Below are 24771 nucleotides of genomic sequence, written 5' to 3'. Positions count from 1 at the left end.
CAATTTTATTGTAGATGAAAAGGGAGTTTGTACGTCATGTTAATTGTATCTAAAAAGAACAATATTTTATCGTGATATAATGGAATTTTTCCTCCAATTGTCTCAGGTATTTGATATTGAAGAAGTGTAAAAAAAAAAGTAAATGCCATACTACTGTCAAGTTTGCCATTTAGTCTAAATCTTCTAAAATCCAAAAAAACTAAATCTATAAAATGAATAACACATAAAAATCTTAACAAACCTGTACAAAACCAGAATGTTACTCAAAACTATTTCACACACTATGCCTAACTCTAGCATCTAAATTCAGTTCTCCAATACATGCTAGTCCTCCTCCTTAATTGAGAGATGGTTTCTTCTGGTACCTTAAATGGTGTCCAAGTACCTGATGAGCCTCAACACTCTGCAAGAGGAAACAGAAGAGGTAAGAAACTTGCACATTACACATTCAAAAATCCATCTTCCAGTTTCAGAGATTGTATCATTAAAAGTAATTAAAAAAACGTTACAAGTATGTACTTCTTCCACAGGACAGGCCATCAATACCAGCAGATCCAAGCACATATATTTCCAATCATCAATAAAAATACATCTCTCTTTATTTGTGCAGTAAGTTTATGCTTTGTGTTATTATATTAAAGTGCATTTTAATAAATGTGCTTCTGGTGAAAGTAATGAAGACCTTCATCACACCACTCAATGGACAAATCCAATGTCAGTGCAAATGTCTATACAGACTGTAACTATGACGCCCTTGTGAGAAAGATAGCATCCTGGACAGCATTGATCAATACAAATACAGAAAGTACATATTCAAATGACCCAAACTGTTGACTGGAAATCAAAAAAAGTACATCCAGCGTCATGAACCATGTCTCATCAGCCTTTTTTTTTTGTGGTAAAACTGCTGTTTCCAGGGTAAATATTGAGCCTGCGAGCCCAACGATGTGATTCATTTTTGGAAAAAAGCTGCCAGTAACTCATAGTAGTAGAAGCTCTTATTTTGGAAGTATATTCTATTCATTTTTTAAATCTATTTATTGTTTTTTTGCATCTGTTAGGGCGTTGCACCATCATTATGAGACTCTGTGTAAATCACAGAGAAAAGCTGTCACGTTCAATAGGCCCTTATTAGTTGCTCTAGAACCATAATGACTGATGCCTCAAAGGCAAACTAATTATCTGGTACTTAACAGTCTGTACCTGTTATAGATGTGCCACTGGCTGTGGAGGGAAGGGAGGCATATAACCACATCCTTCATCTACTCTCCTCATTCACATGCTCAGGATATTTTTTTCTTTAATTCTTCTCCTTGTTATTTCTTTATCTCTCCACATGTCTCCTTTTCTTTTCTCTTTGGCGATTTTGTGCTCTTCTGTCTCCCTCCTCTTTCTCTCTGTTCTCTCAGGGAACCAGCTGGGAAACTGGCCTTGGGATACAAGCTAGAAGCATACAACCATATGTTAGATATTTTTTAATGGAAGGTATGTGTATGTGTGTGTGAAAAGGAAGCAAGGGGAGGGGTCTGACGCCTTGCTGAAATACACTACAGTGTAATAGTTAAGTAGGACATTTATCTGGCAGTGGTTTGTCTTCCCCTGTTGTGCTTTCCTGAGTTCTCTCTCTATCCCTCAGCTAAATGCCTTCAGTATAGAGAATTTCTGTTGCTTTCAAACGCACACACAGACTAACACACATACACTCACTTTGCAAACTGTACAAGCAGACTGCTGAGAGGGACTTGTGAGAGACACTGACACAGCTTGCTCATTAGACAGTTTCTTCTTGGATTGGGGCCAAATATCTGCAGGTCACAATCTCACTGACGTAACAGGTAACTTGCTGATCTATGGAAGTGTTGAAAAGCAACACACAGGACTATCTCGTATCATTATTTACCATAGGCATGTCACATTTTGTCTGTGAAGGTAAAGAAAAAACGACAGGTGTAAGCATTCACAGTGAGCGATCATCATGAGACTGACAATTTTTATTTCTCCACAGCAGGCTCGTAATTACATTGTACATTATGGTCTTGTCAGTCCCAACAGCAGTTTTTAAAACAATTTTTCCTCTTTTCTAACTCCATCGTACTGTCATCTGTGTCAAGGCTAATTTAAGACCTTTAGAGGGTTATTTGCCTCTATCTATGCCACAAGGACTGTTCATGCAGCTATGAGGGCACGATGCCACCAGTATCTGACTGCACATTAATAAACAAAAAGAAAAAGTTTAATCTTGGTGGTGGTACACTTCTGATTTTTCAATATACTTCATTGAACCTGTTAAGTAAAAAGAAAAAAAGTGAAATGCAGTGTTTCAAAGGTTTTAAAAGTCCCAAAAGTTAGACTTTTTGGAAAATTCTTATTTTTTCCAGGAGCTTGATGAGAAGATTGACTCCACAATAAAGTGTTTCACAGTGTGTTTACCACTACTTCTCGAATACATTCAAGTGCATACCTGGCCATAAAACTACAAACTTCCTTTTAGCTTAATTTTCTTTAAGGCCACCCTTTTAAAATGCTCATTTTCCTCTGAATGACCAAATAACTGGTTAGAAACGTTACATTCTGAGGTAGCTGCCACTTCTTTAGGTAAAGTCACATATAAAAAATGACCTGTACTGACCACACTGCAAGCACAACTTAAAAATGTCCACATAGGTAACCTGATCATGTGCAAACAGCTTACTCGTGGGGGCTGTTGCTCATTGCCACTTCCTGAACAAAGTTGAGGCTGAGAAAGTTGTGCCTATGATGGGAGAGAAATATTGTGCTCTCATGTTGCAGGACTGTCAAATTGATATAAAAAAAATTGCTAAATTCATTGCAAGGTGCTTTTAACAGAAACAAAATCGAGTAAAGGGGTCTAAAAAGTACCTAAATGTTCAATGTCGCCGACTGAGGTGAAATGAAGCATGACTGTACTGCTCTGACTACTCACATGGATGTCAGAAGGTACAAGCAGAGACACTGACAAGAAAAAAAAAACAAAAAAAAACGTACCTGAACAGCACAAAAATATCTTACTAGTAGAACATTTGGGGTCAAGACTTACTTGAAGTATCCCAATTTGAGTTAGCTTTTTGTAGGTGAGATGGGTTGGTTGAAAACAAATTCATGACCTCTCCTCAAACTTCTTCAACTTCCAGAAAATAGAAAAAAGCTCCTGCTTTGTTAAGTAGGAATTCAACGACTAATCAGCTGACTTTGAATTTGATGATGATCTGATTTTTCTTTTTTGGTCATTAAATTTATCATGGGCATATTAATGAGAGGTCAGATTTTTTTCTGGTCAGTAAAAGCACCTCACAGCACTGAGAAACCACAAGTAGAAATATCTCTATTGAATGTTCAATCTAAAACAAAAAATATAAAAATGCCATACTGTATATCATAGTTCTTCAGAACTGGAACCAGACAAAATCATAATTGAGAGGTCATAAAAATATCAGTCAAGGAAGATGCAGTTCTCTCATCTCGATTTTTGAGGTAACTTACAGAATAATATCAGGGTTGCTGTTTGCCACCTGAGGCTCACTTTAAGCTCAGGGTTGCAGCAGGACAATGAACCTAATAGCTACAGTAAATCTACTCGAGAATGACCTCAAGTGACGAAAATCCACGTTTTTGGAGTGGCCCTGGAAGGACCTCAAGAGAGCTGTTTACACAAAACATTCTTGGAATCTGGCTGAGCTGAAGCAGTCCCAGGAGGAAGAATGAACTGGAATTTCCTCTGAACATTTTGCAAGTGTGATCTGCAGCTAGTGCTTCATATATATATTTTTGCTGACAAACCAAGTTTTGAAAGTTTCATGTATTTTTTTTCACCAGCACTCTGAATGTGTAATTGCAAAAAACCCCAGGAAACTCAAGAAGCTACATATTCCTCTTCCTGCCTCTGTTTATCTACCAGAAATAACATCTGAAACCTCCACTTCAACCATTTACGTACACATGTTTTTACCCCCTAAGGGTGAGAGTAAAGGGCCAGCCTCCAATTCTCATTAACCTACCGGTTGGATAAATCAAAGTGCAGGGCAGAGAGGAGACCCTCAGCCTTGGCCATTCAGATAACAAGAACACCCTACACCAGCTCATGGCCTACAGCTCAGTGATATATGGATCTGCAGAGGCTAATAGCAAAGTATTGACAGGGAAATGGTGTGCTTATCCTGCTCCTGCATGGTGGGGAGAGGTCCCCAAAGCAGATGGGATACACATCAGGGAGAAGGAAAAAGGAGGAGGAGGGTCAAAGGATGAGATAGAACTGTACTGGGACAAATTAGGGACTTTATTGCTTTTATTTCAGCTAATTTGTTTCTAAGTTGGAGGCCACAAAATAGTTTCCTGCTTCTTGTTCAAGCAACACAAATGGACAAGTGCTGGTTGTTTCTCTGGATGAGTCCCTAGTTTCTAAATGTTCTGACATCCAACAGTTTCAATTCAATTCTATACCTTATTAGTAATAATAAGTGGTGGTAAAATACTTTTCATCAGTGTATACAATCATAAATATTTCTTACATTTGAATAGAATATGTTTGGAATTGCAGAGCCTTTTAAAATTGAGAATAGAAATGTTTAACAATATCAGGCTATTGCAGGAATTGCTAGATTTTGCCATCAGTTTAATCAAATTTGAACTCACAAAATGAATTTGACAAATTAAGTGCACGTTAGTTTGACTGACACTTGACTTGACACTTTCAAACTCGTGTAGACTGAAAGGTTATGCATCTTTCAACCACTCATTTTATACATCTATCTATAGATGTACATTGTTCATGTATGCACAAAGAGCCAAAAATATATATAATACACAGAGGCTTAAGCTCCCAATATGTTTCTCTAACAAGAACTAATAGATCATGATGTAGGCCGTCCTCCCTGTGGTGGAGTATTTAATGGTGGAGTCAGTAGGTTATCGCTGTGGGCGCGACACCTCCTTTAAGGTGCCAGCTTTATCAAATACAAGCAATTCTTCCTCTGGTGTGGTTGTGGATGCAGGAGATGGGCCTTAATGGCAACACTTCATCAACCTCTCAGAGGGTGTAGAGAGAAACAGCAGTTTCCGATGTCAAATACAGATTTTGAGACTGTATAGCTACTACTGGGTTCAAACCTGCAATGAACCAAGCCTGGTGCAGTTTAGGGCTGGTTACTGTCAGTTCCTGGAAACAGCTCGACTGTTGTATACAAACAGTATGTACAGCAAAAGCTGAGAACTCTGCTGGAATTGAAACAGGGACTAGCTGTGTCCCAGATTATGTGAGGAGTTTATTCATAAATGATCTTGATTTGGTTTGTCATTCTTAGACATCAAAAACATCTGTATGGCTACCAGGGGACACAATGTATAACAGTGTATTACTGAACCAAAGACTGAAGAATGTCATTGAGTTACATGTTCCCCAAAAGCAGAGAAAGCTTTCACTGTCAGATGGTATCAAATGCACACAAGTGGGAATGCCTGCCTGTAGAAAATATAACATCATCTTTATTCTTTAGGAAAAAATACAAAGGTTTAGCTTCTTACAAAGCAATGAAAGTTTGTAAACAGTCTAAATCAGCATTTTCCAGGTAAAAGTCTTGAAAGGATCCATAACAGGAAGAACAAAAACTTGTGTTGTCTTCCCCTCTGGAATGTAATGAGCATACATCTGCATCAATGAGCAATGAAGGAAAAACAATGCACCATCCTACCCTGCCAAACGCCTCAGTTTTTCTAAAGGGAACCACATATGACCAAGTTTACATCTGGACTCCAAGTACTGTACTGGGGCCTGTCCATGTCCATGATTATCCACTTGACATCTTTATCGTTTTGTGGCAGAGATCCTTTCAGGCAGAGCTAGAGACAGAAAAGCAGAGTGCCAAAGTGGCCCCACAGTGCTGGGGTGGGACATCGAAGTTTTGTGTTGAAATAATTAGCCTGCTTAGCTGCCATCTGGGCTCTGGTTGCTAGTGTGTGGCATGAGCCAGGTGCTTCATGGGTAATACCACTGAGAGACATTCAGCAGATGCTCATGAGTAGATCTACCCACCTTGGCACAGATATGGATTCAGCTAATCCCCATACAAATCTGAGAGATAGCCACAACAGGGAATATAGGCGGGGCTGGTTTGACGATAGCTTTTTGAAGCATGCTCATTTAAAGGCTTTAAAAGAATTACAATAATCAGTAATAATCAGAGTCAAAATCAGTAACGCCTAGATGAATTAAAAAGTAAAGTTCCTGTTTAGAGTTAACATTTTCTGTTTGGAATAACTCAGCATCTTTGTAATCTAACCCAAGAAAAATCTATGAAACTGTACTTTGCTCAGAAGTAAATCTGAGATAACTCCACTTCATCCGACATAAAACACAAAACCAAATAATCAACGCCCTTATCTATGAAAGGCAGGTGCTGTTTAATTGCTGGCCTGCCTCTTCAAAGCTTAAAATCTGAGGAGGTCTAAACATTTTTGAGCAGTTCAGTGGGCCAGTAACTTGATAAGGCCCCTGGATTTACTCGATGAGGTAGAAAGTTCCTGAGCAAGCAGCAGGCATGTGGTTGTTGTTCCCAGAGGGCTGGGAAACCGTATCTGCCCTGAAGGAGCATCCTCTTTGGTAAGCACTTCTTATCCAGGCCATCACTGCAGGCCGATAGCAGCAGGGTAATATCCAGTAACTGCAGCTTTATGTGCGATCCAATACTTGGATCAATCTCAAGAACAGGAGGATTGCCATTAACCCCTGAGATCTCTCTCTGTCGTTCTCTCTTGTTTTCTCTTTCCTTTTGTGAATCTTTTCATCTCTCGATGCTGTAGCGGAAATCTTTTTCAATCAGAAAAAACTGCTCTTTATATTCATCTTTAGCAAGAAGATACCATCACTGTGCGTTGAATGTCACAGAAAACAGACATTTTCAATGAAGTTTGAGGTAAAAAAATGTTTCACTCTAAACGTTTCCTTGTGTGACTAAACATTTACAACAAGCTTGGTGAGGTGAACTGAGTACATGCAGAATGAATACACCACATTATGTCAATGTGTAAGTGTGTGAATGTTCTGTTTGTATTTGGAGGTGAAATGACGCACAGACTTCTATTTCTGCATCTAACTGTGTGTGTGTGTGTGTTCAAGCTTGTGTTTGAGAGTGTGTATGTGTGGAGAAAGCTACAAGAGACATAACAAGAGAGATGATGTGAATAGGAAAGAGACCGTTGGTTTGAGATTTTGTTTGAAACTCCTGGTACTTTGAGGAGCATTGGCCCTATATATCCTCCCATGTGACTGAAAGAAAGAAAGCTAGACTGCACCCAAGATGTATAGCTTCTACAGAGCATTTCTGCCAGTCTCACTGAATATAAAAGGGCAGCTACTGAAAATACTGTAGCATGCACTGATTCAGAAAAGAAACAGATTATGCTATAATATGGTGAGAGGTAACGTTTTCAGATTCATCAAATAAAATCACAAGCTTTGGAGACTGATCCCTGCAGGTACATATTCTTTTTTTCAATTTAGTTACTTTTTTATGTCCAAATTTCCAATCACAATTTCAATTCTAAATGTTTCAAATTATTCTCATGTTTTGTTCTCATCTCTATCTCAGATATAAATGGACTTAAATGAAGTTGAGACTCATTCAGGTGAAAAAGTTAACTTCATCACTGCAACAACTTGAACAACGGTAGCTGTCGATTCCTAAATCACTTCACTATGGGATATTGAAATTGAACCAAATCAAACAAATGAGTAACACTGAAAAATGATCCTTTGATTTTATATAATTTACTTTTTTTGTATCTTATTTATTCATTAAGAAAATATCACTTGGAGTGCTTCAGAATTTCCTCATCAAGCAACAATAACCCTTAAGAGTAGTGTTGGTGGTAATTATTATCAGTATTAGCATCACTGATGTTCATTTATTAGTTATTTTTCTTGTTTTTGTTCCTGAGATAAAGAGAGAAATGACACTATATCACTCTGTAGTTAAATAAAAGTTGAGCTATTTTTTTATTTACAGACAGAAAAGTAGGAAAAAGTAGTGCACTTGCAACTGATATCTACAAATCAAGCAGTTCAAATCAAATCAGAAGTGTGACAAGTACAACTTACCTCTTTTTTTAGGAGGGTCAAGAGCACAAAGCTTGATCGCAGGCGTAGAAAGGGAAGGTCGAGCACATCCTCTATTTTTCCACGTAAACACCAGAGGTGCGCCTGGCAACATCACAATCACAGGCATGGGTGCGAGAGAGTCGTCCAGGCTGGCAGGCGGCCGGTCCGCCAAAAGGGCTGGTCAGCTGGCCCGGCGGCAGAGACGAGGGGACAGGCACACGGGGAGAGGAGCTGAGCCGGAGTGGGCTCTGCTGGAAGGCTTTTTCGCCTCTCCTTCCCTGAATGAAAGCAATCCCTATGAGTGAATGGGTAATGAGAGACTGGCTCCTGAGATTTTAGCTTTCTTAATCATGTTCATAATTAATTCAAGAACATTGATAATTTCATTACATTCTTTTTGTCTTATCAATAAATGATGTGCCTGCACTTTTGGTCTTGTGTATACGGGAGAGAGGGAGGAAGAGAGGGAGCGGGGGACAAGAGAAGTAATACTGCACTAAAAGCACAGGAGATGGAAAATGATACAAACTGGGAAGTGGTAATTATAATCTTTGACCAAGCCACTGGAAGCACAATATGAAGTCAAGTGGCTACAAATAATTAATAAGGCCTCCTGTTGTGTATATGCGAGTGTGTGTGTGTGTGGTGAGGGACTAGGGGAGGGTGGGTGCTGACGAATGTCTCTGTTGGACATTATTTCATCGGCCCTCTAAGTGATTGTTTTTACAAAAAAAAAACACAAAACAACATTAAACACCATTGTGTCCTCACAAACAATATGTTACACACAACTGCAAAGATAGCAACCTTAAAATCTCACCTTTAAGCAGGAGCTAAAGGGTGGATGATATCTGTCTTATAGTGCCCTTCAGATCCAATAAGGGCTCAGGTTTCAGACACATTAGTGCACTGAGGCAGTTTTTAAAAGACCGCATTCTCCCTCCCTTCTGTCCTCTTCAAGTGCCCTCATTCAGGTCAAGAAAAGACATTTTTCTGTCTTGTGGAACATATACTTTCCTGTTATTTGGCAGCAAGAATAATGAGATAATATGCATTTTTAATAGTTCATTCTCAGAATATTCAATAACCCTTCACCTCTGTGCATCCCCCGAGTCTGTGATTTATCAATCGAACTTTCATCTTAAAACTGAGCTGAAAATAGAATTAGAGGGAGGGCACAGGGAGGGAAAAAAGGATGTAATAGATATCCCTGTTTCCTAAAAATGCTGTGACAATGATTGAGTCTGAGGAAGCCTCTGACTCACAGCCTTCTTTTGCTTCTTTTGCTCCAAAACACAAGAAGTAGATGGATGGCTTTGAGTAGCATAATCCGACAGTGAGTGATTGACTGCTCTGTCAAAGGTCTAATTTTCAACCACAGTAGTGGAGTAGGTTGTTTATTCAGATCAGACTTCCATGATATAAAATTATTATTCTATTGCAATGTGGGTATTAGTCAAAATCACAGCTTTATATCAATTACTGTAAAGACTTCATAGATGTGTCTCCTAAATTCAATTTAAGACTAAAAATAATTGGTTGGATGATTTTTGTATGAATTTGGGATAATTTGATCATAAAAGCTGTGCACTTGCACAATTCCAAGACTATATGATTTCTCTCTTTTTCTAATGGATTTTCGGCATGTGACACACAACAATATAGATCGGTAAAGGTATATGAGGCATTAGAGATTCAAGTACTTTATGTCCTATTTATTCCTTATGTGCCACAGGCCCCTTGTCTTGAGATATGACCATCTCAACGCAAGAAACCTTTAATAAAATAAAAAAGTAAAAAGGGGAAAATAGAGATTTACAACTGGCCATTTTGACAGTAGACTTGATATAAGGTGTTCATAACAAGTTTTGCATTTTATTCCTGCTTCCCTCACACACATTTTAATCATATTTTATGTGATCTATGTATGCAGCACTCATCCTCTCTATGTCACACAACCTCTCCAATGTGTCTTTCTTAAACAGATTGCTACAATACTTGTAATGATGGTCCTTCCCAGCTGTGCTTCGGGAGAGGGGAAGGTAGCAGCCGGCTCTAGTATTACCATAATACCCGCTCCCTCCCTCTGTTGTCCCAAGGGCCCATGTGAGGCTGCACAGGGACGTGGGGTAACTCTGCTGTGGTGGGGACTCAAGTGCCTGCCGGTCCTGGAGGCTGTGTGTGTGAATATGTGTGACTGTGACAGGGCTGAACCTGCCTGTGGGCGATGCAATAAAAGCACCACACTCTGCTGGTGGTGATGGTGGCACTGCTGCTGTAGCTGCAGAGGAGGGGATAAATATAAAGCAGGCCTGCATGAAGGAGACGGCCCTCGAGTCACAGCTTGACTTACATCCTAATAATTAGGCCCCTTTCCAATAAAACAGGGATTTGTAGCCATGCATCTCTTTTACTTGTGTTTGCTGCTGCAGTGGGAGGGATGCACGATCTGCTGCAATGTCCTGGTGAAGCCCACGTCTTGAATTCTAGCAATGTTGGAAAGAGATCAGTAACAGATGCCCAATTAAGTACTTTTAGTTTAAATCTCCTTAAACATCTAGTGCAAATTTACACTAATTTGATACTCTACTTTCTAAAGAAAATATTAAACAATTTCTCCTTTAAACCTGTTAAGTTAGAGTAAATACAACTAATGAAAAAAAAACTTACCTGTTAATGCATTTGCATGAAGCCACGCGCCATTTGCACAAACAGACAGTGACACACACTTTGCTACAGCCTACTGTCTCTGATAGTGGGTAATCAATAGATGAGCCATACAGGACTCTGGTACATGTTATCTCAAACTACCTAATGTGCCCTGGCACACTCTTATATATCCTCTCCTCAACATTACATCTTTGTTCTGTTTGTCAGATATTCAGATGCATAATTAGTACTGGTATTATTGTGTTTTTGGATTGCTTTTAAAAACCGCCTTCTTTCAACAATCTGCTGCGGTTTTATCTCTTAAGGAAATGCGACCGACCAAAGAGATTTTATACCCTTTTTTATTCTTGCTAACTTATCTTACCTCACTTACTGACACTTACTCGTGCTTGAGAATTTCCAAAAGCCAAATTGAGAGGGGGGATATATAGTGCTAGTTAGTAGAGTGAGATGGAAACAGTGTGAGACATAGGGTCTGGGTGAGGTGGTGGTCCAGGCAGGGGGTATCAGGCTAATTAAAGCATGCATTTGTCAGAGATTAAGCTTTAAAGATAAAAGGTCATCTGAGCACCAGGGCAGACTGTTTCGCTGCTGTGCTCTTAGGGCAGTCTAAACCTTTCCAAGCTAAATGGTAAGGATGCTATTTGCCAGAGAAGGGGGAGGGGATTGAGATCCCAACCAGTGACAAGACTGACACTCAGGTCATTGGTTCTTTACTGTCCATTACACATGCTGGTCAAATCTGGCAATCGGTGTCATTTAGGGATGAAAAATAAGTGCTGGGACAAGATCAATAGATGCAGCCGTCTGTACCAGCTGTGATTAATTGACTGTCACCAATTAATGACTGGCCTGTTGGAAAGCAATGTAATCTCTGTGGGGCAATGGGTATTTATTTAATTTCAGTCTGATATTGGTTATTTTAAGGGAAAATTTCACCTGAATAAATTCATTAACCACTACTGCTAGAATTGGCAGGTTTACTGGGGCACACTGGAAATAATCTCTGACAATATCTTGTATGTCAGGTGCTCTTTGAAGTCATTTGCAATATTGAGAGGAGTGCGGGTTTGAATAAAAGCTTGCAAGCATCCACATAGTTTTTTTTAGTCCATTGGAAATAGTCACTAAAAATATTTTAATATCATCTTGCATGTAAAAACCTGCTGTTCCAAAAGTCTGCATACAATAATTTCCTCATTACACTGGCGTATGACATGTTAAATCTCTCTGAAACTTATCTAACTTGAACATTTCATCATGTTCATTTACTTGCTATGAAAAATGTGTGAAAACAAGTGGTGGCTTGTGATCCATTTAACAGGCCACTGAAAACAATCAAGCAAGCACTGGTGATGTTTTTAAAACTGAGATCGGCGTACAAGGTTATTTTGCAGTCAGTCAATTCTAATCTTATTAGATCCTGAGAAGATGTCCTGGTTTGAGATACGATGAAGCACAGGACATGTAGATTCAGATATGAGTGATGGGCCTGGAGGGTTAAATTGTGGTAGAGATGTAATTTGAAATATTTTTTAGTGGATTTTATGCTAATAATAGACCACTCTGTATTGTTATTCATAAATTACATCATTTATCAGAGAGAAAGGATTGCAAAATAACACACTACAATCTTCTTTATGGGAATACTTTGAATTATTGACTGTGATATTAGTGGCATCAAAGAGAGTAAATGTAATTTTGCAGTTAGTCAATAAATGTAGCAGTTATTTCTTGTTTTACAGAAACAATGTAGGTGAAAAGCCGAAGCTAAATGTCTTACCAACTTTTGTTTGCTTTGTTTGTTCTTATCGAGGCCGCTCTCTCACCTATTGCGATCTCATTTTCACTGGATGATCTACACAGTAAGTCACTGTCTGCTTCAAATTTTTTTTACCAAGACGTTTGTTTTGCACATAATACAAAAGCATTGACTCGAAGAACAGCTATTTCTATGTTCAAGGTAACCCAAATAGAGTATGCTGCTGTGCATCTGCAAATCTACTGACTTATTTTTATGTATTTATTTTTACCAGATTAAACCCTTGGAAAATCTTATAGGACTATTTCTTGTTGTTTTGAAATAATTTTTTTGTATAGTTTGTGACATATGAGTATGAGACTTAACTGTAGCAGTGAGTGTGTACGGTTGTTTGCTGGCCCTGTAGTGGACTGGCAACCTGTCCAGGGTGTTCCTTGTCTTGACTTTTGGCCGATGGCAGCTGGGATAGACGCTACCCCTCCATGACCCTGAATTTGATTAAACAGGTGTAGAAAATGGATGGATAGATGGGTGAGACGTATAAATCCCACCTTAATTTTAGCATCTCTCACGATGACAGGTTTATGGTGAAGTCAGATATTCTATCAAATCCATTAGTTGACTTTTGCACTTGCTAATCTGGTAGTTTCTAGCATAACCATTGCCATTTTAAGTTTAAGTGTGAAACTTTTCACTATGTTCAATGGCAAGTTTTTTTTAACTTTATAGAGGAAGAATATTTAGAAATCTAATCTCATATCAGATTTTGTTAAACAAAACCAAACTGATGGATACAATTATCACTCGTAACAAACCCTCCAACCAGCATGCAGTAGAATCATGTTCAAGTGTCCCAACCTTCTTCTTGTAGCAAGTTACTGTACTCTCAGTGAATCTAAAACACACAAAAGATAGCCTAAATGTGCTCTACTTGTAATTTGAACTCCAATAACCAGTAGATTGATATTAATAGGTCGAAATCCAACGACTCTTTATAATATCCTAGCTAATAATGGGTTTCTTCAAAGAAAAAGTTGACTTGTTAAAGCCCATTAGCGAAGCAGTCTGCAGATTTACACTTTATTCTCAGAACTCTCATCAATCCTGTTGCAAGCAGCAGAAATAAATATATCCATTATGCGTCATAGCACGACAGCCCAAAAACAAAGCGAGCCAGAAACTTGACTACAATATGTAACTTAATGTTAAATGAGATGTATTCACGTAATTCTTCTGCACTAAGGAGATAACTGACTAACGAAGACAAAGCGAGACCTACTAACATTTGTCTTGTGCTAATACTCAAGAGTCAAATAACACCAGACGCAATTCCACGTTGCCTAGACCCGAAATAAATGTTGCTAAAACACTGACAAACAAAAGTACTTTTTTACTCTTGTTCAAAGTGGCTGAAATGTATTGAAAGAGTTTACTTCTCACGCAGATTACTTGTGCTTACCCGAGTGTGTGATATTGATATACTCAGTAAAAAGCTTTGTGATTGTAGAAATATTTTTGTATTGTCGAATCCAAAGCCTTTTGGTCCTTATTGCTGGCCGTAGATCTAAGACTCAGCGCGCGGAATAGCGGCGGTTCCTTCCTGGTGGGAAATTTGTACCTCCTCAGGGGAAGTGTGCTGTTTGTGCTGGTTACTTACAAGAACCATGGCTCTTACTTATCAAGCATCGACCCTTTCGCTAACCCTGCCGATTTCGTGCCAGATATGCCTCGGAAAGGTAAACGGTGTGCTGTTTTTAAACGTTTCGCGTCCATCAGTCGTTAAACAGATTAAACACGAGATAAACTGTTGGTTTGTTTCCCGAGCGTTGCTACGATACCAGTCAAATGTGGCAACCGTCATTAGCTGAGACAAAGTGTATTTCCCGCTGTCGATGCAATATGTTGACACAAAGAAATCCGCTCGTATTTGCATCTGTGCAGGTCAGACAGCCGGTTATTTGTGCCAACCACCACGTGTTCTGTTCAACCTGCATGGAAATGTGGTTAAAGAAAGCCAGCCAGTGTCCCACCTGCAGAGTCTCCATCACTGCAGAAAACCCGTGCAGGGAAATTATCGGTGAGTAGCTGCACACGAGCAAGTGAAAATGGACTGAATGAAGAGGAAACCGGAGTCTTCACCTCACAGACGAGACTCCACGACATGTTGCTGAAAGGTTCACGTTAAGTTTACACTGACGTTTTTGGCAAATGTAAGCCATTGTGTTGGAGAATGTTTAGCTTGTCTATTCCTTTTATGTAAAGGATTTTGCACTTAGACTTTTCTGTCCATCATCGTTTGAATATGGGTAAATACCTGAACCAAATCCCTGAAGACAGAAAGGAGCACTGTGATTTGGGAGAGATGTTAGAACGTTTGCATGAGTACACGTTGCACAGGTTGTTGTTTTTACTCCCTTGTGTTGTTCTGATCTTTATAAAGTTAGATTTGCAAAATGGTCAGTGATATTCCACTGTAGCATGTAAGCAAGTAGCTTCGAGTAGAGTTCAGACATAGATGTTTCAGTCATCCCATAAAATAGAAAAAGGGATGGTTTCTCACCTAAAACATTCAGATGGATTACTTAGAGAAGGGCCATAAGCACAGAGCTTGTAAGAAATGTTTTCTCATTGGCTTGAACACCATTTCCTGCAGTTGAGCTTGGGGGCATCATTTAACTTTTGGTTACATTATAAATCACAGCGACTTCCATTTTTCAAGGTTTTGCAGATGTTGGTGGAAACTCTGTAGCCCTGTAATTAAGGTATCATTGAACCCCACGTAACAGGAGTGAATTGTAACATAACGTCTGTTGATGCTTTACTGCACTCGTGCGCTTCTGTTGCAGGAGGGACAAATGAGAGCGACCACAGTGATAATCCGTCCATGAGAAAATGTCTCAGGAAAACCAGAGGAGAACTGCTTTTTCGAGAGTATGAGGTATTGGATCATCAAGCTGTGTGGGTTTTTAATTTTTTTTTTCCTCCAAAAATACTCTTGATATACTCATATCTTTTTTTAAGCTAATAACAAGCAGGTGGAGGCTTTTTGACAGACTTATAAAGGGGCTCATCGCCACCAGGAAGAAAAAAAAAGGGAGAATTATACATCGGGTCAACAGAGTTCAGCGGAATCCCAGCTGCAGCCACCGTCCAATACGGTTTTCTTTTAAGACACACTTGAGATATCTGGCAAAGCAGTTTATTGTTGGAGCATGAGTTAGGCAAAATGCAGCTTTCATTTAGGTATCAGTTTTGCATCAGTGGGGACACAGATCAGAGGAGACTTGGGGTGGGGTGGGGTGGGGGTTCATATGCCCTTTAACTAGTCGTTAGTGAGTAAACCCTGAATTCTTTAAGATGATTAAATCCACTTCTGTGTTTGCAAAAGTAAAAACCTGTTTCATAGCAGTAGCAAATATCGCCAACACTGTGGCGAATTTGTAAGCGTTAAAACTGAAAGTACTTTCTTTACCCTGTTATGAATATCACTAATACTTTTTTTTTTTTTTTTTTAATGACAGGAAGAGATTGAAGGTCTTATGAGGGAAAACGAGGAGCTGAAAACAAAAACTCAGAGTCTGGAGGCCCAACTGAAGACTGCTTTGCATCCCTGCAGCGTTATTGCAGTGCAGCCAGATGACAAAAGAGTTTCCCCCCTTGTCGTGGAGGAATGGAAGAGCAAACTGCAAGCCGCCACAGACGTTTGTGACAAAATAAAGCAGGACACGGATAAGCTGAAGGAGGTACACAGCCTGCTGTATGAAAGACTCTACATGAATTCAGTGTTGCATTACACCAAACGTTTAAACAGAATTTGCAGATGAACTGTTTAACATGTTGGTTGTTTTAAAGAACACAAATTATGTATTTTTTTTATAGAAGAAGAGAAACGTCATGATGCTTGTTTATCTACCGACTTTATTTGACGTCCCGTAAATATGCTTCTGCTTAAATATGAATAGCTTTTTTTTTATGAATCATGGAATAACTTTAATGTGTTGCTTGTGTACTTCAGGCAAATAAGACGTTGCGATCTCAGAATATCGACCTTGTACAGGAGAATATGAGACTGAAAGCAGAGGTGGCGAGCAGATCTCCTCAGAAGTAAGTATGTTTTTCTGTGTATCACGGCATCCTGACTTTTTGCGTCTTCGCCGTCCTGACCTTGTTCTTCATTTCTTTTTTTTCTTTTTTTTTTTAAAGACTACCTACTTGTATATTTCAGTGAACAGTTTCAGGTCAGATGGAACTCATGCATCCTGAACAAAGTCAATAATTTACAGTAAAACCATGACGGTTTAACCTCCAAAATGGATTTTATTACACGTTCTTATTTGTCCCAGAAAACCCTCAGGTTTCAGTGGTAGCAAGCTTTTTTTTCCTGAAACAGCATTATGAATTGATTGTAATAAATGAAACAGGTTAGTCGGTGGAACTGCACCATTATCCCATTTAAATGGTGCATCAGCGGGCACATACGCCAGATGAGCCACTCTGCTCCAGTGGCGAAAGCAGTCTAAATGCTCACCGCAATCATTGCTGATACAGTCACAAAAAAGTCAAGGTGTAGATTCTTCCTCCATTGAAGAGTTTCACTCTCGCCATCAGTTCGAGCCAGGTTAAATGTCGGTGATAAGAATAGCAGCGTCCCCATTGAGCAAGACCCGCCTCTGTTGACCGCTTTCACACTGAAAACTCCCCCTGTAGCTGCCAGTATAAGACGCTGGTTGATCCAAACCTTTATGTTTTGGCCACAAACTGATCACTTGGATTCTGGCTCTATGGTTTCTTATTGTAGTCACGTGAGGATCCAGCTGTGATCCAGCAGTTCACTACACCCTACGAAACCTTTGCCTGCTGTGCTCATGGCCGTCTTCTCTGGAAATAGTTAAGCTTTTGGAATGCTTCTGAGTCTGGTCTCTCTTAATAACCAATAAAAATAAGGAAGGAGTTGGAACTTGAGCTATAAACACTGTTAACTATCGTGGAGAACAATCTGATGCTGGCTGAAAATGAAGTCGTGCTCTTCTAGTGCTGAAACTGTTGCCCGTAGATACAGATCCTGACAAAGTTTTTCAATGTTCTTTTCAAATTTTTATTCACTATGTTTCTGTTTTATTTAGTTTCCATATAATTTTCACGGAATTCTTACATGATAAAGTATTTTTTTCATTTAATTTTTATGTCGAATCATTTAATTTGATTTCAAAAGGTACTGTCTTGTAAAGGGAAATGGTAAAAAGGCTGAAAACTTATGCAATTAAGCAAAATGTCAAATGAGTTTTCTGTCATCATAACATGACAAAATGATCTGTCCCCAGGTTTGGTCGATACACGGTGGCAGCTCTGGAAGCTAAAATTCAGCAGTATGAGCGTGATGTAGATCACTTGAAAAGGGCTCTGGAACGCAGTGACCAGTACATCGATGACCTCGAGGCTCGCGCCAGAAGGTCTAAGAAGAGACCTACTGAAGTGCAGGAAGCTGGTGGAAATAGCACGTCTGTGACAGAAGCTCTCACACAGCAACAGAAAATCAACATGATGATGAGAAGCTTGAGTGACAATGAAAGGAGGTTAATCTGCAGCAATCCAGAGGCAGAGTTTCGAACATTTTCAAGAAGTAACAGTTTGGTGTCCCTGCCGTCTACAGAAACAGAGTTTGACAAGAATTCCACTGAAGAACAAAAAAATGAGGACTCAGAAGGCACCTCCTCTGACTTCTTGCCCACTACTCCATCTACTGCTTTCCGGTCTCTAACCCTGAGAAGTCCTGGCATCCGGGAAAAGAAAGTTGCATTTAAACCCTCGTCTTATCTGAGAAGACTTGATTTTGAAGAACATGCTTGTCCGGGGGAGACTAGCGCTGCCTTTGAGAACAAATTCAGCAGCCTTGAGAAATTCCCCAAAAGCTTTCCCCCAGATGATACGGAATCTTCAAAGTCTGCCTTTTGGGGTTGTTGGGCAAACTCTGTTGACCCGTCATGTGCAGGTCCAAGTAAAGAAAGCATAGTCGAGGAATCCACATCCACTAATCTGGCAAGGGACAAGCCCGACAGTTTTCAGATGTCCAGCGAGGCCTCTATGGATGCAGCGTACTTGGATAAAATCTCTGAGTTGGACTCCATGATGCTTGATGGAGAAAGTTCTAGCAGCCGGGGATCCCAGCTATCCTTGGGTTCCTCCTCTCGCATAGAGTTGGACAGCACTCTTGTCCCAGAGCCACAAACCTGCCCTGATGTCTTCTCAAGTCCCGACGCCAAAGCTGCAGTCGAAGATGAGCATAAGAACCAGCAAGCATGTGACAAGATGGATGGTACCCTAAATGTCGAGGAGGCTCCAGAAGACTCTGCAGAGGAAGGTTTCGCTGCTCAGGAGTTGGGTCAGAAAGGTGACGCCCACATCTCCGGCAGCGCAGAGCGGGAAACACTTTCTGAGACCGAAGAACTGTCTTTTGACTTGTTGTTCGATCCTCTGGATGAGATTAAGACTGGTCCGTCTGACTCTCTCAGTCCAACAAGCGAACACCATCATCAGGACCATGTAAAACCTTCCTCCTCCTCCTCTGGCTGCACTGGCAGTAAGCCTGTGAACACAAGAGAGAGACATGCACTGAACAGCAGCCAGCCAATAAAGAGAAAATCTCACAGTCCCTTTAATACAAGCAGTCCCACCAAACTTTCAAAGCTCATGTGAAGGTGTCAGAAACCCAATCTGTATGTTTTCAATGCCCTGTAGTGTGTTCAGGTCATGTTTCACTACTGCATTTGGTTGAAAAGTATTATTCCATATTGCCGCAGAATAAATGAATGTATTTGATTCTAGGGTGTAACTTATTGTCTCCCATTGTCATTATTCTGTTGTGATATGAGTTACAGTAAACTAATGGAAGACTCTCACAGAATGCAAGTTAACTTGTGTCACTGGTAGCTGAGCAACCATGAAGGTCAGCTTTTACAGCCTAAAAATCTGTCTGCACTTTTACAACTGACAGTTTTTTCTTGTACAATTGGACATCACATTTAGTGCAGAGACATTTTTGAAATATACTTAAAACTACTTGTCTGTTTTTGTCATTTCCTGCTATTCGGCAAATGTGATGTTGATGTGATCTTTTTATACGGCACTGAGAACAGATCAAGAAGGCTAACGTAAAAGAAATGTGACTTGCTGGAGTAACATTTGCAAATTTGTGTGATAGGAAATAAAGATGTAATGCAATGAGGAAAAAGCCCCCAACAGATTTGTGTGTTTTTCTGCATTTACCCAATCATATAACGGGGGTTTCCAGGACAACCTTGACAGCCCAGTATTTTGTGACTTTTTTTCACATTTAGTTTGAATGAAATTGTGGAGTAACTTTTTTTTTTCTTTTTTTCTCATTTTCTATTTCTGCTACTTCTGCAGATGATTTACAATACGCATTTAGCAGTCACAAATATTAACTGAGGGCCATTAAGAATGGAAACAGCACGGCCTGTTCAAGTAGCCTGTAACGACACACATTAGAGACCTCACACACAGTAGCAGAAAGCTCCTTATTTATTATGCAAATTTAACGATATGGCGTGTATTTCACATACCTCTAATTGCTGCATGAAATTTTAATTGGGGAACCGTTGTGGTTTGATTTAATGAAGTGTTAATTCATTGGGATTAATTCATTTAGGTAAAGACTGCAAGGTTACGCTGGTGTATTAAATCAATTTGTTTAGTGCTCATCTGGTGATGACGGGCTTTAATGATAAGGCGGTGGTCTGATTATTTCCAAGGGTTAAAATGAGAGGGACAGCGAGCCAATAAGTCTCTTGGCAAACTAACATACGCATTTGAATCTGACATTGGTGTGACTGATAGAACAAGTCAGTAAATTCATACATAAATGTAATATTTCTACACTGATGCATCTGTATAATGATGCTCTCTTGTGCCTTTGATTTACATTGATATTGATATGGACTTTTTCACATTTTTAGAAAACAATTTATTCGGAAAAGGGTATTTTGATATTCAGATGGATCTTGTTTAGTCAAAAATTGCTTACCCAAAACTGCATTAAGGCAATGGTCGATGGCCTCTAAGGCAAGAATAAGGCCTAAAAGGCACTTTTGGATGAAGAGGAGCCAGCCCTTAAAAACGCAAGCATCTCAACTCCAGATGTTATTGCCTTCCCTGTGAGCAGTTTTTATCTGTCAGCCAGTTCACTGTTCTGCCAGTTACTGTCTCGCGAGAGCAGCCGAGCACGGGCTTGGCGAGATCTGAGGCGCTCAGGTGTAAGAGCCTCTCTCATCCCCAGCAGTGGGAAACAGTAGACAGATAAGTGCGTCTGTGAGACTGCAGGCATCTCTGTGATCTCCGGGCTCAAGGCTGCACTCGGCGCACTACACAGCGAACTGCACTGCATCATTACCGGATAGGCAAAGGATCTCTGTGTGTCTATGACTCTTTTCCAGCTCTAGTAGCCGTTTCCCCATTCTCTCCTGTGCACTTTAATTGGAGAAGCTCGCCAAGATGATGTCCATGAACAGCAAGCAGCCGCATTTCGCCATGCACCCCTCTTTACCCGAACCGAAGTACACCACCCTGCATTCCAGCTCGGAAGCTATAAGGAGAGCCTGTCTGCAAACTCCACAGGTAAATGATCCCGTAAAACTTTTTTCCTTTGTCATTTTTCTTGCTTAAGCTGCGTGTAAGGATGAGCGCTGTCTGTGCGTAATAACTAGGCTTGCTTCAAGGCACATTCAGCCAAGACGCGCACTTAATGTTTTTTTCACGTGTTCCTCAGCAGTCTGTGATCTTTTTGAAAGCATGCTCACGCACAGCCTGGCTTTGCTGTTTTTGTTTTAATTTTTATGACTTGCTGCCTCTGAAGGAATACTCAACTCTGTTATGTGTCGCCAAAAGTCCCGACTGACATATATATTTATAGTGGTTTCTTTCTCTTTCTTCTCCGTGCCTTTTATTCCTTACTAATTTCGTACCCATTCACTCTCCCCTCCTCTTTCCTTTAATTGTCGCCCTTGCAGCTACAGAGCAACATATTCGCGAGCCTGGATGAGACCTTGTTGGCCCGCGCAGAGGCTTTGGCGGCCGTGGACATCGCTGTGTCCCAGGGCAAGACGCACCCGTTCAAGCCCGACGCCACCTACCACACGATGAGCACGGTGCCGTGCTCGTCGACGTCCACCGTTCCACTGGCCCACCATCATCATCACCATCACCACCACCACCACCAGAATCTGGAGCCACCGGACATTATGGACCACATCGGCTCGTCGTCTCTTTCTCTGATGTCCAGTGCGCACGACGGGACAGGCGGAGGTGGCGGGGGAGGCGGAGGTGGCGGCGGAGGGCTCATCTCCACCTCCTCTGCCCACCCGCACTCTCACATGCACGGCTTGGGTCACCTCTCCCACCAGGCAATGAGTATGAACTCGCCGCTCACCCACCACGGGCTCTTACCGGGCCATCACGGTGGAAGTCAAGGCGGCCCAGGGCTAACAAACCCCGGACTTCCCTCTATCAATGACTCGGACACAGACCCAAGGGAGCTGGAGGCTTTCGCGGAGCGCTTCAAGCAGCGGAGGATCAAGCTGGGGGTGACCCAAGCGGACGTGGGCGGCGCTCTGGCTAATCTCAAAATCCCCGGCGTGGGATCACTGAGCCAAAGTACAATTTGTCGATTTGAGTCCTTAACACTCTCCCACAACAACATGATTGCGCTCAAACCCATCCTTCAGGCCTGGCTGGAGGAGGCCGAGGGGGCCCAGAGGGAGAAAATGAGCAAACCTGACATTTTCAACGGAGGGGAAAAGAAACGCAAGAGGACCTCGATAGCGGCCCCCGAAAAGAGGTCTTTGGAGGCTTACTTCGCCGTACAGCCTCGACCGTCGTCCGAGAAAATAGCAGCTATAGCTGAAAAGTTGGACCTGAAAAAAAATGTGGTGCGAGTGTGGTTTTGTAACCAAAGACAGAAGCAGAAGAGGTTGAAATTTTCAGCTGCTCACTGATGGGACAAAAAAAGAGAAAAAAATCTAATAAAGGGGGAAAAAGTGTGACTGAATTTGGGGACCAAGAGACACTAATAAGACACCATTTTCAGTCTTTTGTCTCCAGCGACTTTACACGTTGGTGCACAGTGGGCTTAAGAAACCCATTTTATGAGGCTTCATATATCTTGTTTATTTTCACGTTATCGGTGAATGTGAAGTATGCAAATAACAGATTACACAAATTTCGCTCAGTTGTTACGAGGGAAAAGTTTAGCGACGTCGACGTTGCCTTTGAAAACACGTGGAAAGAGGTAATTTGCTTGATACAATAGCGAGTTATTTTCTCCTAGGCCTATTATTTGAAATATAGCCATTTACGAATTACCTCATTGATTGTTAAACTGTGTTTTTGGTTGGATTTTTGTCGTTGTTGGTATAGACTAATTCATGAATCTGTTAATTTATTCATGCGTTAATTTATTCTTATTTGGAGGCTGCTATGAACTCAAATTTAGTTGCAAACTTGTATGGCTAACGAAGAAAAAAAGAAAAGAAATTAGGCCTGCATGAAATCTTAATTCACGGGAAGTAATTAAGCCTCTACAGGCTGTCATATCTACAGATATATTATTTTGAATTTGCACAAAAGACCCTTTAGGTTGATAGGTCGGTCATGTCGAAATGGTTTGTATATACAGACATCACTTTATCACGAACTGGAGGGGAGATCCTGTGTTTTGGAAATAAATTATAAGGGTCTATCGACACCATTGGCATCAGAGGGAAAGTTCAAAACAGACCAGAACACGAAAGCCTTGTGTGCTTCATCAAAGTGATATCACAATGGAAAAAAAATCCTTTCATGTGTTTCAGTTTGCAGTGCAAACACTATGCATTGGGAGAAAAAAGAATCACTGCGTACGGTAGTGCTGTCTGCTGATAGACCTTATTTTGTGGATGGTGTGAGTCACTGTTAAATGCCTGTTTTCACATTGAGATCACCTCGTTGTTTGTCGTGTTAATTGTTACGGAATCGTTGTGTAAGTACTATTTTACTTTGTGCACAAGTATGTTTACAAAACTGCGGCGACATGTGCATCATGGAAAATGTCCCACTGTCTCCTTCCCTCACTCACAACTTGTCCACTCTCCTCTATTGTCCTCTTACTTTCATTGGTACTCTTCATCCTGTAAGCCAAAATCCAACGGGGAGGTGTGTTCCAGCAATCTTCTAATAAATCAAGGAAAGAAAACCTGGCTGTTCTGGTTGTGATTGGGCACACACCGAGCACCGCTGTTTATGCTTTAGAGGAAAACATTGGTGAAATAGTCATGATCACAACTAAATTGAGACCTTATTTGATTTTTGCTATCAGTTTGGATGTGATCTGAAAAAAACAAAAAGCACTTACTGTGTTATTTTTAAAATTTTTGATCCACACAAAGCTTGATCATTCGAAATACTGGATGTGTGTGCGTCTAATTTAGGAGCAGAAATTCTAAATCTGAAAAAAAAAATAGAATGAAAGTAATCATTATGACAATAACTTAAAGTATAAATGTAAAGCCTTTCAAAATGGTGTCTTTAGGCAATACGTCACTTTACATTAGTGATAGAAATAAGGCACGTGGTGATGCTGCGTTATTTTGTAAATGCATTTTGTAATGTTTTGCAAACACAACAGTCTTACTTGATGATACGTTGTTCCACCAATTTCTTGAATTTTTTTAAACAACAAGAAGTTTTGCTTTTTAGTTAAGCAGGCCTCCCCTGTGCAATCAACATTTGATGGATTTCCACAGTATAGAGACAGAAACATTAAAACAACTCTAACTCCACAGAAAGAGGGAAAGACACGAAAACGGATATGGTTTATTTGTTTATTTTGAATAGGTATTCCCTCCCTAAAATATTTCTGTTCATTCCTAACCTGTAGATATTATTTTGCCTTTTATGGTGGGCTTTTTTTCCTCTCTGCATTCAGGCTCTTGAAAGCGAATTTTTACAATCATGTAATGCAATATTAATCACGGTTTGCTGATATAAAATGCAATACTTTCAGTCAGCTTTCGGGGCTTTCAGGAGATGCAGGCGGTTGAAGGAGGTCGCTGTTAAACAGCAGAGAAGGCAGCTCCTTATTGCTTTTCTTTAGCTTTTGGCTACATGGACGCATGGGCAGTTCCTACACGTGAGTATTTTTTGTCTTTCTTTTTTTTTTTTTTGGGGGGGGGGTGTCTTT

The 24771-nt window shown here is 40.4% G+C and overlaps 2 protein-coding genes across 2 annotated transcripts; both read left to right on the top strand.

Annotated features, from left to right (window-relative positions):
• The first annotated feature begins 14128 nt into the window (after nt 1–14128).
• Nucleotides 14129–19770, top strand: obi1 (ORC ubiquitin ligase 1). Its single transcript, XM_072380801.1, has 6 exons — nt 14129–14278; nt 14484–14619; nt 15389–15480; nt 16064–16285; nt 16558–16646; nt 17864–19770. The coding sequence occupies exons 1-6, from the start codon at nt 14207–14209 to the stop codon at nt 19233–19235; spliced, it is 1983 nt and encodes a 660-aa protein (XP_072236902.1). The 5' UTR covers nt 14129–14206; the 3' UTR covers nt 19236–19770.
• Nucleotides 19771–20891: 1121 nt separating this feature from the next.
• On the top strand, nt 20892–23736 carry pou4f1 (POU class 4 homeobox 1). Its single transcript, XM_072381271.1, has 2 exons — nt 20892–21173; nt 21566–23736. The coding sequence occupies exons 1-2, from the start codon at nt 21051–21053 to the stop codon at nt 22547–22549; spliced, it is 1107 nt and encodes a 368-aa protein (XP_072237372.1). The 5' UTR covers nt 20892–21050; the 3' UTR covers nt 22550–23736.
• The last annotated feature ends 1035 nt before the right edge of the window (nt 23737–24771 follow it).

The sequence above is a fragment of the Leuresthes tenuis genome, unplaced genomic scaffold (genome assembly GCF_036924035.1).
Source record: "Leuresthes tenuis unplaced genomic scaffold, fLeuTen1.0.hap1 SCAF_2, whole genome shotgun sequence".
NCBI classification, from domain to species: Eukaryota; Metazoa; Chordata; class Actinopteri; order Atheriniformes; family Atherinopsidae; genus Leuresthes; species Leuresthes tenuis.
This window is presented reverse-complemented; position numbering and strand designations above follow the sequence as displayed.